General features: G+C 44.7%; 1 protein-coding gene across 2 annotated transcripts; it reads left to right on the top strand.

Moving 5' to 3' along the window:
- The first annotated feature begins 1,595 nt into the window (after positions 1–1,595).
- Positions 1,596–15,623, top strand: inpp5f (inositol polyphosphate-5-phosphatase F). Of its 2 annotated transcripts, XM_080508163.1 has the most exons (21): positions 1,596–1,975; positions 4,006–4,086; positions 4,613–4,749; positions 5,037–5,072; positions 5,374–5,502; positions 5,653–5,820; positions 5,922–5,978; positions 6,191–6,389; positions 6,597–6,776; positions 8,212–8,279; positions 8,628–8,752; positions 8,843–8,920; positions 9,084–9,204; positions 10,099–10,227; positions 10,617–10,734; positions 10,824–11,022; positions 11,117–11,188; positions 11,279–11,352; positions 11,543–11,671; positions 11,766–11,853; positions 12,001–15,623. In XM_080508163.1, the coding sequence occupies exons 1-21, from the start codon at positions 1,879–1,881 to the stop codon at positions 13,145–13,147; spliced, it is 3,432 nt and encodes a 1,143-aa protein (XP_080364289.1). In that variant the 5' UTR covers positions 1,596–1,878; the 3' UTR covers positions 13,148–15,623. The 2 variants fall into 2 exon arrangements, with proteins under 2 accessions (XP_080364289.1, XP_080364290.1); XM_080508164.1 differs by lacking the exon at positions 5,037–5,072.
- The last annotated feature ends 122 nt before the right edge of the window (positions 15,624–15,745 follow it).

Genomic DNA, 15,745 nt, shown 5'->3' with positions numbered 1-15,745 from the left:
AAGATTGGTGTCATGAAAGATTTAGCACATTATTGCAAACATATGAAGTTTGAAAACATGTCCTCAATTTTGACAGAAATTGTTAAATTTGGCTGAATAATCATCCAATCATACCACGTTGGTCAAAGAATAAAAGAAAATAAAAATGTTATATGGTGATAAGTCAGGAATCCATACACAAGTTATGGGAATTTCACACAAAAGGAAAAAATTATTAACCAAGTCAGATTTGATTTTCTACAAAAATAATCAATAGATGAATCACAATTTTCCTACTGGAAGTTATTCACTGAAAATTATATAATAATAATAATAATTATATATATATATATATATATATATATACATATTACATGGTGAAGCACAGTCAATTTGTATTCAGGGAGAAATAAATGACATAGTAGAAAACATCATGTTTGAATTAGGTTGATACTCAATCCAAACTCAAGGTCCCGCATATTCCAAGTCTCCCATGTGTCCACCGTCTGTCTTTAATGGAAGCTGTAATGTATTTAAGCTTCCTCTAAAAAGATTTTCAAAGGCAGCATGAGCAGTTAGTTCTGTGTCTGAGGTCAACTGCTCCCTGCCTTTCCCCTCAGCCCCACTGAGTCATCGTGCTGGGCTCGCTATTCAGGGTGGGGACGCTGGAGTTGTGAGTGCATTGCTTTTAGAATAGACACACTGCCTTATTTTACACCTTCACAACACAAATTCCTGAATATTTGTATTTTATACCTTCACAACACAAATTCATGAATATTTGGCAAGGAAATATCACACTTTTTCATTTTTTTCTTTTTATCACTTAATAACAACAACACCCATCTCCTATTCCACTTCATTCGGTGCTGGAGCCGATCCCATGCAGGTCATGATGGTCCAATGCAGGATACACCCTGCTCTCTAGTTCATCACAGGACACACACACACACACACACACACACACACACACACACACACACACACACACACACACACACACACACACACACACACACACACACACACACACACACACACACACACACACACACACACACACACACACACACACACACACACTCACATTCACACCCAGGGGCAATTTAAGGTCATCAACATTTCTCACATGTATGTTTTTCAATCATGGGAGGAAACTGGAGCACTCGAATCGAGCGCACATGGAGGAGAACATGAAACCTCCACACAGAAAGACCCAGCTGGTATTTGAACCAATGACCTTCTCTGGTGAGAGCACTGATCACTATTCCACCACTAAACAACACTGCAGCAGTAATAATTCACTCAATTGAAACACAAGATGAAATGATTTGAGATAATATAACATTCGAAATTGAAAGAAATTACAATATTTGTGCATATATATTTATATATATATAGTTTAGATTTCATTTTAGATGTGTTTTTGTGAGATTCTCGATCGTGCTGTGACCGGAGGCTGCAGGCGCTCCGCTCCATCAGTACCTGCACAAGCGCGATGACGTGTGATGACGCACGGTCACGTGTCATTGTTTGGAGCAGGAAACGGTCGTTGCGACGCGGCGCTCGGCGGCTCCAGGCTGGGGCTCTTTCTCACGCACAGAGGTGTATCTGCGTCTACTCTGCGCGGGCATGGTTGCGGGAAGAGACGCTGCTCCGCCGGAAAAGGGAAAGTCTGAGTGTCACGATGCGTAGAGGCGGAATAAACGACGCCGATCCAGCTGCTAGCTCGCTGGGCGGGCGGCTAGCGACCAGTCCGTGCTGAAGCAGCTAACCGCGGCTAGCTCGAGACACTCGCCCGCCTCGGAACAAGAAAAAACAAACAAACAAAAAAACAGGGGGGGAAAACCCGCACCGAGCCAGCTGGTTACTTCATTCCGTGAACCGTGAGGGGACAACATGGAGCTGTTTCAAGCCAAAGACGAGTACATTCTGCAGAGCGGGGACCGAGCTCTGTGGTGCAGCAGGAAGGACGGAGCGATGGCAGTCAGACCCGGTGGGTACAATCACACCTTCATCTGGGGACTTTACCTCAGCGTTCAGCCTTGACGTTACTCTATCGAGGTGACATGTTTTGTCTTGATCTGGTTTCGGTACATCACTGATCTCACTCATTCATCTTAGTCTCATAATCTCTATTCTAACAGCAAATAAGGTTTAGACGGACAGGACGTCAGTTCTGTGTCTTGTCATCCTTAGTTATTTAATTTTCCTCCTATGTTACAAACAGAAGAGCAGGCTCATACATTTAGATAGATTACAGAAATGCTATAATGAATGAATCTTATACTGTTTTATGAACGTTTGACTGATGCCCTGCTGTTTTGTGCTGGTGTGATACTAAAGAACACAGAGGCACAATAAAAGAAATACAAGATCCAACCAGCATGTTGTGTGTTTGCTGAAGTGTGTCCAGAAGTAGAAGTGAGCACAGATCCTCCTGTTCAGAGCTGTGACAAAGACTCACTCCTGCTCTCTTAGCAATTGCTGTTGGACTCGCACTTCTGAAGGCTGTGAGTCAAGAGCTGCTTCACTGAGCTAAAGAAAGTCTCGTCAGAGTCCCAAGAAGCCCTGCATGTTGGCCACTGTGTGAGCTGAAGTCGTGTGGCTGTGCAGCCACCCTGAACTGGTTTTTAGTTGCACCGCTGTTTCATTATTTAATTGGAAAAAGGGTTTCCACTCCTCGCTGTTTCCACTTCACTTTGTAGATCACAGTGAAGCCCATCTATGATATTTTGCGTTTACTGTGAAGTCTTCATGTTACTTGTGTTTTGTTTACTCCTCTCGGTGAGGTGCCCCCCCCCCCCCCCCCCACCAGAGATCCTTGCAGCGTTTCGTCTGTACATGAAATTCTCTGCCTGGTCGAACAGGAAGAGTCATTGTCTGGGGCTTGCTTACAGTTTATGTTCTCCACCCTGGACCGAGCCCTTCACATTTTTCCGATATCCTCCGCCATAATGTGTAATCCGTCACCAATGCTGGGCATTCCAGTTGCCTGAGTTAGTTCAGTGCCATAATCGACTGGTACACAGCACAACTACTGTCTCCATTAAGATGAAAATGCATTGGTTTTCTTTGGACACGCATATAGAGTGCACACATACACTTCTAATTCTGTACTAAAAGTGAGGAAAATGAGATGAACCCATTAGATTGGCTTGGTGGCCTTGCGATAACTGTACGATTTGCAATGAAAATAAACAGTTGATCAATGGTGTGAATGGTTTGTCGCCTTGAGAATTGTTCTTCCAAATTACAGTGCTCGTTCTCTTCCCCTTAATTTACACGTCGCTCATCTCTGTTGGTGATCGCAATGCCCACTAAGCTCTCTCCAAACACACCTACCCAGTGGGTGGACAACCGATCAGCCACGCTGCACGGAAACATAACACATCACCGCCAAGTCAAACGTTGGTATGTGTGATGTGTATATTGATATTGTGAGGACGATACATTTGCGGGACATCGTGCAGCCGTGGTATTATGTCATTACGTGATTACCAAGCCCTTCTAGCGTGTAATGAAGGAGCACTTTCTGTGTACGTCTGATGCCAGGATGAACAGTGAAGGCCCGACACCTGTGCCAAATCAAACATGCTTCATGATTCTCATGACCTGCTTTGGATCAGCAAGAAATTGACGTCCTCACTAAAACCAAGAATGATGGCCGTTAAGTCAGATGTGACAACTTTTTTTTTTGCTATTAGTTATAAATGAGCGTTGCGCTTGCTCCTGCTTCATCTTTCTGCGCAGAATCACATCACTGAGCGGCTCCGAGCAGGAAATCGCACGGCGCGACTTGTTTTGTTAACGTGTCGGTTGACTGTGATCATTTGGCTGCTTCTGGCAGAACAGGTGTACACACTCACACCTTCCAGGAAATCAGTTAGCTGTTTTCATTTCGCCTCAAGAATCATTTTTATTTGATTTAATTACTTGGTCCAGACCGGCTGCTTCCCTGGTTGCAAACGTCCACCAGCGGAAACGCTCTGATGGTTTATTTTTTTGTGTTTGTTTTTGTTTCAGCGACGGACCTGTTGTTAGCTTGGAATCCAGTGTGTTTGGGTTTGGTGGAAGGCGTCATTGGAAAGATCCAGCTTCACACAGGTAAGTGGAGCGTGTGAAGGTTTCACCCTCAGATGTTTTCGGCTTGCTTTGGAACGGAGCGCACTGGCAATAGTGTTTTCCTCCCGCTGAGTGCTGGAAGCTTGAGCCGCCAGATCATCCGCCGCTCGGTGCGTTCCTTAATCAGATGGGAAGGTGTGAAAACAATGTGTAAACGTACTTGGAGATGTGTGTAGTTGTGAGGAGGAGTGAGCTGATGGGCGATGATTCAATCGATGATGCATCCGATTGAGTTACTGGTGAGCCTCTGTGGGCTCAAGGGCGGGAAGTTTGACTGTACCCTCCATGAGAACACACAAGGATATTATCCTACATATATTAAGAGCACATAAATATTCATTTACCAGATGTCATGTGTTGCGTTTTCAATTTTTAGAACATCCGCAGCTAATGACTGGCGTACAGCTGCTTTCTTCACACCTCTCAGAATGTGAGGAATTCGGCACCCATGACGCATCTCCCTGCTTCCCCTCCTCCCCCTCCCTCCTCCTCCTCCTCCTCCTGGCAGATCTCCCGCTTGGCCTCGTATTAATCCGCCAGAAAGCGCTGGTGGGCCATTTACCAGGCAACCACAAAGTCTACAAGATCACCAAGATTGCAGTCATCCCGCTGTCTGACGAAGAGCCTCAGGAGCTGGAGTTGGAGGTGTGCCTGCTCGCCACAGTGAATTGATAAACGTCTCCTAGAAATCCCTTGACCCCCGACTTTAATCATGCCTGTGAGGAGCCCAAATAGTAATTTAATGTCCCCCCCCAAAAAATAACTTTGAGTCAGCTTGTGATTCATCTGTAGCGATGAACACAGTGCAGAAAAATAAGTCAAGGATTCTAGTTTATTTATACCTACACTTTTAGTGGGAAAATTGCGATCAAAATTCAGTGTGATAGACGAGAAAAACAAAGTGGAATATTGCTAAGATTTCAGTTTTTCAGGGTTGCTTCGCGGACGGGGAGACCGAGTATTTTCAAGTGAGTAATTACGCAGGAGGCCGATCATTGTCCTCCTATACATTGTTGTAGTACTGCAGAGTGACGCGTCCCCCGCTTTAAGTCTAAGAATCCTATAGAGTAGATGATTAGTTTTTCCCGTATTAATTTGTGAAAACCAGAAGTATATAGTGAAGTTATTCCTTTTTTTAGTGGGTAGAAAGAAACCTTGTGGTTTTGCTGTGTGGAGAAGATTTGCACCACATCCACCTCCTTCTTCTCCATTGAAAACTGAGCAGTTTTGATATTGTAAATTCTGTTGGTCATGGCCTCTCTTTTTCAGCTTTGTAAGAAGCATCATTTCGGAATCGACAAACCAGAGAAGCTGGCTCCGTCACCAGACGACTCCAAGTTCTTAATGAAAACTTTCAGTCAGATCAAGTCAAATGTCGCAGTGCCCATCAAGAAAAAGGTATCGCAGAAACACCATCCCATCACCTTCCACTTCTATTTTTCCCATCTTTTAAGCCTCTGGGTTTTTTTTCTTTTCTTTTTTCTTTGCTTTGTCACCTTATTGCTATTTCTGTCTACCCGCCCAATCCAGTATTCCCCTGCCTTCCAGGTAAAGGAAAACAAAGAGAAGGAGCGCCTGGAGAGACGGCTGCTGGATGAGCTCTACAAGATATTCATGGACTCGGACTCCTTCTACTATAGCATGACGTATGACCTGACAAACAGCGTGCAGCGTCAAGGGGACTCTGGGAAGTCCAGCCTGCCCTTGTGGAAGCAGGTTTGGAGAGAATTATAAATGAAGCACCTTCAGCTTCATGGTGATGAATATCCTGGCAAGGCGCCATCTTTTGACTGACTGTGTTTTATTCTTTGTGAAAGGTGGATGACCGTTTCTTCTGGAACAAACACATGATCCAAGATCTCATCGACCTGCAGGTGACGAGGTTTTCTATAAGCTCTGCTTTTACTTGAATTGTTTAAATTTGTTCTTTAGACAAAATCGTTGTCACACTCGATGAGTGTTTGATTATAGGATTGTAAAGTATTTCAGTATTTCATTACCAAACCTATCAAGCTATATGTAAAATCAAATGTTTTTTTTGTTTTTTTTTTCAATCTTCTGTTTTGATCCCCTCTGAATGCTCCAGGTCCCGGATGTGGACTTCTGGGTAACGCCGGTCATCCAGGGCTTTGTGCAAGTGGAAGAGCTGGTGGTGAACTATAACGAGACCTCCGATGAGGAGCGGAGCAGCCCGGAGACGCCACCCAAAGAGGTCACCTGTGTGGATGACATTCATCCTCGCTTCACTGTGGCTCTGATCTCCAGACGGAGCCGCCACCGCGCCGGTACAGCCGCTGTTCAGCCTGAATAAAAGCAATGTCATGTTTTCTACTTCAATTCTCGCCGAATACATGAAAAATGTTCCGTAATTAGGACGTATTTTTGTTGATTTAAAAAAGAACCAAAGCGCTTGGCTCAAAATGTATTTTCACGTTGTTTTTTTTTTAGCATGTTGTGTGTGTGTGTGCTGACCGATTCTTCTTCTCCCAAAGGGATGCGGTACAAGCGGAGGGGAGTGGATACAGACGGCCATGTGGCCAACTATGTGGAGACGGAGCAGTTGATCCACGTGCACAGCCACACTCTCTCCTTCGTCCAGACTCGTGGCTCTGTGCCCGTCTTCTGGAGCCAGGCGGGGTACCGCTACAATCCCCGGCCTCGCTTGGAAAAAGGTCAGTGGAACAGCGTTGTTCCCCGGAGAGACTCTCAGACGCTTTCGTTCAGCATAACAAGAACCACTTTCCTCTTTGGCTTGTTTCCTGTAAGCACAATGTGTGTGAGGTTATGTGTGAGGCGGGCCAGATGGACACAAAGACTCACAAAGACTTGCTGTACCTTTTTAATGTGCCTGTTTCAGTCCAGCCGGCCATACGGCCATACGGCCAGGCACAAGGTGTCCTTCCCCTTTGACAGCTAATCTGGGTCAAACCCACTGGTCATCCACTGGTGACTGGACTTTGTTTGCTTGTCAAAAGCAGGATCAGATCAGATCAGATCAGAAGCTTTATTGTCATTGTACATGGTACAACGAAATTGCGGTGTAGCTACAGTAGACACACAGTAGACACACAGTCGACACACAATGGAACACAGGCAGCCATTCTCACGTTCAACATCGCATTCGTAATCAGCAAACATACCATATATACAGAATAACCTAAACATTCACACGCACATTCAGCCCTCATACAGACTCGCTCACACACACCCAGATGAGTGAATAAGTGAAGGACATTAGTGCAGTAAGGTAAAAAAAAAAAGAAACAGTGCAGTGCAGGCTATAATACCGATAATAAGTTACAGAAAATACTTTTTTTTTTTCTTTTCTTTTTTTCAGTACAGATCTTTTCTGTACTTGGATCCCGAGCAGGATAACTCTGCTGGCTGTTACTCACAGGGGAGGGAATGCATCCTCACCACCTTGGGACTGTAATTTAAAAAAAGAAAAAGAAAAAAAAGTAGTTGTTGTTGACGAGGGACGTATTTTTACATATTTTCTGGACTTGATCTCTCTCTCGGCTGATTGGAATGTGCTCTTCTGGGTGCACACACCTGTGTGTGTTTATATGTGTGCACATTGGAGTGGAACAACACAGATGTGGATTTGTGAACGTGCAAACTTGTAAAGACAGAAATGATGTGTTGTCATGTAAATTCAGCTAATTTGTTGGATTAGAGGGAAAGATATGGACCTGTGCTATGGGAAAGCTAACCTTAATTCTCTTCTGTGATATTGTGCCATACAGGTGAGATAAGCTGGCCTGAAGGGAGAGTCTGGGGTTATAAAGTTATGGCAAACCACACTGATTAATGGTCTCTTAGGTTTTGAAAGTCATTGCACAACAGTTGTATTGCTCAAGCAAGTTATTTCTATCACTTGTTGAATTTCTGTCTGTGTAGACATTACATTAAATATCGACAGAAGTCATCTCATCGGTGCACTCATTTTCTAAAGAGCATTTGAACACTGTATAGATTTTATTCCGAGAATTCTGAAAAAAAAACAGCTTTGCATGTGAAATGGAAGACTGGTGTTAAAGTCGCAGTGGCATGAAGCCTCTCAGGGCGAATCTCACTGGATAGAATGATGTTTGCCTTGTGTTTCAGGAGAAAATGAGATGACGTCTTACTTTGCTGCTCACTTTGAAGAACAACTTAAACTCTACACAAAGCAGGTGGGTTCAGTTTGCCTGAACGCAAAATTTACTTCTGTGTTTGTGTCATTTATTTAGCGTGAGCGTGTGTCAGTGTTGTTTTGGGATCGCTATTTCCAGTTTCTTTTCACCGCTGTGGTTACGCTGCCACCTGTGGCTGCATGTCTTATCGGTGTTTTGACTGTGAGGTTATTTTCGTTGTGGTAACTAAAATTCCCCTGCCGCATCTTGTTGGTTTGTACGTTGCTCAGCTTTGTAAAGTGTGGTATTGCTCTACAGCTGCGGTCATGTTATCTGGCCAATAGTGATTTGCCTCTCGATTAGGCCATGTGGACTAATAGCACTATTTCTTCCTCTGCCCCCCCCCAGGTCATCATTAACTTGGTGGACCAAGGTGGACGGGAGAAGCTGATTGGTGACGCGTATCTGAAGCAAGTCCTGCTCTACAACAACCCGAACCTCACATATGTTTCTTTTGACTTTCACGAGCACTGGTGAGGGAAGCACGCCATTACTGTGACCATCTGACTCACGCCACCGTTGCATTGACTTCCCCTTTGTGCTCCTTATGTCCCGTTCCTCAGCCGTGGCATGAAGTTTGAGAACGTGCAAATACTGACCGATGCAATTTCTGATATCATCACTGACATGAAGTGGGCCTGGTGAGTGTCGCGGGGACAGATGCTTGACTTCACAGTGCAATTATTAGAAAACTGCAATGAACCCTGGGGAGGCCGTGGCTCATCCTGCACCATTTCAGAACGTTGTCAGGATGACAATTAAAATGTTCATGGATTTTGATTTGTTGCGACGTCGTTCTGTCAGGGTGGATCAAGCAGGAGTCATCTGCAAGCAGGAGGGAATCTTCAGAGTCAACTGTATGGACTGTCTGGACAGGACCAACGTGGTCCAGGCTGCTGTGGCTCGGGTGGTGATGGAACTGCAGGTCAGACCAAGAGAAAACCTCTGTACTATCTCAAAGCCTTCCATTTTTTTTAAGTATTGTGTTTTGCGCCTTGTGTCTGTGACTTTTTAGCCTGAAGGTATCAAACTCTCATCTTGCCAAATAAACTCAACCGTTGGTACAGTTGAATACCTGGGAGATTGGAAAGGTTTCTTTTAACAAAAGAGATCTTCATCCAAATAAGATTAAGATAAATTTATAAAAAATAAAACCTGAAGTACTAACTAAACACTATAATTTTGTTTTATTATTGTTTAATGTGAATTACTTGCATTGCATTTCTTTGCCTAAGAGCGAAAGTTCAATTCAACTTTATCCTGCCTAAGTTCAAATACAAGATTATAATACCAGATTATAAGAGGACCCCTAATTTTTAAAGACCATAGATGGAATTTGTCTATCTAAATTGTCATAGATAGAGATGATAAAAACACGCTCTGAGCAGTGCAACTTTGCTAAACTTGTCAGATGCTTCCTCGTTGCATAGTTTTCTGTACAGTCGCCATTGTCCTCAAGCTGTTCCTCACACAGCTTTATCTGCAGCTAAGACCTCCTCATGCTCCTTCCATAAAGCCACTAGAAACATCTGAGATTCAGCACTTTTAAAGCCGTTGACTGGTTTGTTAACAACATCCAGCACTTCAAGTCCTTTGTGCTCATCTGACATTTATCTGTCTCGGGTCAGTTGTCTGCTGATCGTATCCAGCATGTTGCCCTCGTTGGAATATTTGATCAGACTTAATTCCAGGAAAACAAGACTGTATATAATTGAGCATGATCAGGATCACTATAAAACCTTGTTTCAAAGTTTACTTCTGTAATTCTTCCTGAAAGTTGAAGCGCGTGTTTGACTTGATATGTCTTTCCTTCCCGCAGCTAAAGAAACTTGGCGTGATGCCTCCGGAGCAGCCGCTGCCTGTCAAATGCTACAGGATTTATCAGGTCATGTGGGCCAACAACGGCGACACCATCAGCAGACAGTACGCTGGAACGGCAGCGCTCAAGGTTAGCATCCTGGTCTTTTGAACACACGCTCACAGCGAAACACGTTTGCTTAAACAAAGAGAAGGAACGTGTGACTGAGTCAGCTGTTTCAAGCAAACTCAAGAATCTTACTTGTTTTTTTTTGTTTGTTTGTTTTGTTGTCAACTCTGACCTACTTGTTCAGGCAGACATCGGTGTAGAGCAGTTAGGGTTGCTAGACGAGTGTTGGATATTTAACAAGCCAGATATTTCCCTTTGAAGCTTTTCAAATCTGAAAATGCAACCGAAAGAGTCTTTAAAAGTACAGTTTACCGATACAGAATACACAACTCCAGTGATAATGTGAAAGTTTCCATGAATAAAGTGAGAGTATACGCAACATTTGCATGACTTTTTTTGTTCCTCTGTAGGGAGATTTCACCAGGACCGGGGAGAGAAAATTGGCTGGGGTGATGAAGGATGGCGTGAACTCGGCCAACAGATACTATCTGAACCGCTTCCGGGACGCTTATAGACAAGCGGTCATCGGTGGGGGCAACAAACCAGATACCGTGTTCTTAACGCGCGTCCAAAGGCCTTTCGCCACGTGTCTGAACCCTCTGCGTTTCAACGTGCAGATCTAATGATGGGCCTGCCAGTGACAGAAGACCTGTACTCCATCTTCAGTAAGGAGAAGGAGCATGAGGAGAAGGAGAAGGAGAGCATACGAGGGGCCCAGGAGCAGGTCAGCCTCCTGCTGCAGACCTACATGCAGCTGCTGCTGCCTGAAGACGAGAAGTTTCATGGAGGCTGGGCCCTCATCAATTGTGACATGAGGTTAGTGCTTGTAGATTAAAAGGCTATAATAAGAAATAAAAGATGTTTTGTGTTTCTCTACTCGTCTCATGAATTTCTCTTGTTTTTTCACCAGCCTCATCGATGCAACCAACAAAGATGTAGATGTGCTGCTGCTCCTGTCCGACAAAGCCTATTACATAGCTTAGTAAGTCAGACGAACTTTGCTTGTGTTTTCTCCGGAAATTCTGGTGAAATCATTTACATTTTGTTTTTTTTGTTGTTGCTTTTTTAACAGCTATGATGAAGAAGCAGATAAAGTCAACCAGTACCAGCGCCTCAACTTAGAGGGTTTAGAAAAGATCGAAATCGGTAAGAAGCGACGCTCAAAGCAGAAGTGGGGATTTGTGTACACTGGCTGAGTCAGTCAACACTTCCCGAAAGTGCACTCGACAGTTTCACTGTAACCTTTTAGCAATATCTTCACTACTCATGATTCATGCAAAGAAAGCGGATCACTGGAAGCGGATGTTGCGACGTGCGATTTAATTTTTTTTTGCAGGACCGGAGCCGACTCTGTTTGGGAAGCCAAAGTTCTGCTGCATGCGTCTGCACTACAGAAACGAGGAGGCCGGCGGGTACTTTCACACGCTGCGGGCGGCAACACGGAATCCCGAGGACGACGGCAAAGGTGGGGGTGTATTTGAAAACGTCTTTATGCCACTATTTCAGAGACGATTGTTGCCGATAGGCCGTGCCGATACTGACACTGTGACGTGTTGCAGATACATTACAATGCATAGCTGAAATGCTCCGCATAACAAAGCAGGCCACAGGGCTCGACTTACTCGTGGTTGAAAAGAAGATGGAGAGGTGAGTCCGACATTGTGTCCATTGACGTAATGAGCATTCATTTCCATCTCTTTCACATTACTTCTTTAGAATTAACATGAACGGGTGATTGTTGCCAATCGCTGCCGATGTGGTGCGTCTACCAACTGGACTGTGTTTGTGTTCCAGGCGGCAGAGCAGGCCTCACGAAGATATCATGGGGATCCAAAACAAACCTGCCGACCAGGGCCAGGGGAGCTCCGGCCTGGCGCAGGGCAAAAGTTTCCTCCTCAACAAATTCTCCTCCCTCAATCAGAAAGTGAAGCAGACCAAGACCAACGTGAACATCGGGCCCTTCAAGCCCCTCGGCAAGCTGGGCAACTTCTCCAAGCCCGACGTCAAAGTCAATTTCCTAAAACCAACTATGCACGTCAACCTGTGGAAGTCGGACAGCAGCTTGGAAACGTCTGATAGCAACCCTGGCGCAGGGGGCCTCAAAGATATCGGCGACGGTCACTTTGACATCTCCTCCGACTCGGACTCCTACAACTCGGACCCGGAGCACCCGTGCTCGGGGTCCCTGGAAAACGTGGATTATGTGTTGCCCAGCTGTGGCATCGTAGCATCCAATCCCCGACTGGGCAGCCGCTCTCAGTCCATCGGTAGCGTCGAGCTGAACATCCCCTCGGTCATCCGAGTCACGGGTTGTGACGGGAAACAGGAAAACACCTCTGAAGCCAGCGAGGACAAGTCGCCCGGCACTGCCTCGGTGGCGGAGGAAGCCATCCTGATTGACTTTGGGACGCCCATTGACGCCTACTGCCACCAGTTTGTCCAGGACGCACAGACCAAACCCGTCGAGGTGTTCGGAGAGCTGCCGCAGGCCACTGCGCCTCCGCTCAACCCCGTAGTGCCTGCGCCGAACAAAACCCCGGCGGACCCGGACACGCAGACACAGCAGGAGGAGCCCCAGCTCCCCAGGCCGTCCCAGCTCGACGTCCAGTCCTCTACCTCCAGCACCAACCTGCTCTCCGTCCAGAAACCCAGCTCTGCCGTCTCAGGAGGCTCCCAGAGGAGTCTGGGCTCACAGATGGAGGGCAGCCTCGGCCCCTCGCCAGCCGACAGCAACGGCAGCCGGGTGGTGTCCCCCTTTGCCAAGATCAAGAGTTCCATGGTCCAGGTGGCCAGCCTGACCCAGGCGGGACTCACGCAGGGCATCAACTTTGCCGTGGCAAAGGTGCAGAAAAGCCCCGAGCCAGACACTGTCAACGAGGCCCAGGAGAGCGAGCTGAAGGCAATGTTTACACAGTGCCAGACCAGGATCATTCAGATCTAGTGCTTTCCTTGTAGCAGGAGCCGGAGCCGTTAACCGTTTAGAAACTTCCTGTAAGGTGTAGCAGTAGCAGCAGCAGCAGCTTTCACACAGCGTCACCCACTCGGCCAAGACGCACACCCTTAAATTTGCTGTTTAGTCACATTTGCGCAGTCACAATGAGTCTTGTACAGAACCGACTCAACCCCAGTCCACTATGTTCTTGTGCATTGAGGATTCCTCTGTTTTCAAAGCACTTTTAAGATTATATAAAGCTACACCCCCTCACGCAACCTTGCACAATATTATTTCTATTTTGTAATGTAATGATTAGGTGTCCCTCTCTATGGAAATTACAATATGGTACAGTGATATATAAATGTCCGTTGTTCCAAAGCAAAATAAGTGTTGGTTAAAAACTCCATCCACACCCGAGTCACTCCAGAAACACTTCTCCAGTTCGATTACATTGTTGTATAGGTAACGTAAAGAGACAGGCAACTAAAAACCCTGAAGCTATTCGGGTTTTTAAGGCATTTTAAACTCATATCCTCTCTGATAGTATTTAGAATATGTCGGTGTTGTAAACATGTCGCTGTTCCTGGACCGACGTCGATCAAGCGGCCACACTGCCTCGCGCATGAGGTCAACGGTAACGAGGCAGGTGCGCATTGGCTGCACGTGTTAAAAGACCCAACTCCGACTCTTACCACGTACCGTAACGTCGTCCCAGGTCACTTATTGGCAGTTCTAGATCTCGTAATAACCTTTCAATTTGTAAACGTTGTCGTTAAAAAAAACAAAACAAAACAAGAAAAAACACAACCAAATATCTTTCGTGAAACCCCCAAAGTACGATTCTTATGTTGGATATTACCTTTTTGTATAGAAGCGAGACACTGTACGTAGTTAACCTATGTAATATCAATGTTGTCAAGTGTAACTTATCAGAAATACTGTCGTAGGAATAAGGATCCACCATCTTAGTAAGAGTATCCTGGTTATTGATCTGTACAGTGAGTAATGTTTCTCTGTGGCCGAGTACAGCTTTCCTGAGACTTTTGTATTGATGGTAAGGTGGAAAAAACAAAAAGGCGTGAGCACTATATTTTGAAAGAGCGCCCAATACTGTCACCACTAACCACGAGTAACCAGAAACCTCCTGGTTTGAAATAGTTTTTGATACGAGATGCATAAACAAAAAAAACAAAAAAATCTATTCTGCTGAAAGTTCTAACATTCGAAGGTTTGATTAAACCGAATCCACAGCCAACGTTGTACGCGCATGCTTGACAAGGACCGGAGAGTAGAGTAGAGTAGATATGCAATTCCACCCACCCGATTATTGGAAACACTGACGCTTTATGCACTCCCCAAACCGAGAGCTTATTTGCCTTAACAGGGAATTGAAGTGGGCTTATGTATATCAGGTATTTATGGCAAAATCTACCTTTTTAAGTCAGTTCTTACATGTTACATTTGGTGTACTGTATTACGAAAAAAAACAAAATCACGTTCAGGGTTATTGTATGTCATCCAGCTTTATCTTGGGATATTTCATCCAGATATTTCTCCTTGAAATAGATTTTTTTTTTTTAGTGCTGTAAATGGTGTGTTTGGGATGTGTGTGTGTGTGTTGGAGCGTCAGTGCTGCTGCTTGCATTTCGGAGTGCTTCCCTTAGAGCCCAACTTTGTATTTATATGCATAGAAGCTGTAAACATTGTTATATTGTTCAGGTTTTTGTTAACCTCAAGGAGTGAGGTTTTTTTTTTCTCAAGTCCCGTTATGAAAAAATCTCCACAGGACCTCATTACGGACTGCCAGAAATCCTACTGACCCACGGCCACCTCGAGCGACTCGGTACACCAAGTTTATATGAAATATCCCAAGATCAAAGGTTCTCATTTCATACTGTGTGTTTATATTTGCCAGTTTACGACATCCAGCTTGCTCACCAGCAGATATGTCTTACATGTGTGTGTTCACAGAAGGTTGCTGTTGATTGCTGCCAATATTTTAAGGCAACAGCTGTAGATGAGATGGGAGGTGTTTTTTTTTTGTTTTTTGTTTTTTTAACTTTTTCAGGATGGCTAACACTGGAGCAGTTCCCAATCTTAAAGAAGTAACATAAATAAGCAGTAATCCTCATCATTCCTGAGAGAGATCACGATGCTTGAGTGTCAGATCTGCTTTTTATAATCCAAAAAGCTGGCCGTTGTAATCGATTCGGTTATTTGCTGGGTGAGATCTTTTTTTTTTTGTGTGTCTTGTTTCCTTATGTTTTCGCACAAAGTGCTTTGCAGTCACTCCTCTGTGGTCTGTGCTCGTCCTTTTCACACCGTGACAGATAATCTCGTGACTACAGGTCTTCAAGGGTTTGATTTGCACCGTTCAAAGTACATGTTCCAGCATTCGCAACATTTCACCCAAAACACGTCTGTCCCTCCTTACCAACTGACTGTTGTCCTGATTTTCCAGTGTCCTGAGATTGTATTATATATTAAAGTATCTTATTTATTCTTTTTTTTGTTGGGGTGTGTTACTTGATAACCAAATGTAAAAAATTTTTTCTTTTTCTTTTTTCAATTAAGATATTCCATTGGAATAAAGTATGGGTAAAT

The sequence above is a fragment of the Blennius ocellaris genome (assembly GCF_963422515.1).
Source record: "Blennius ocellaris genome assembly, chromosome: 13".
In the NCBI taxonomy this organism is placed as follows: Eukaryota; Metazoa; Chordata; class Actinopteri; order Blenniiformes; family Blenniidae; genus Blennius; species Blennius ocellaris.
This window is presented reverse-complemented; position numbering and strand designations above follow the sequence as displayed.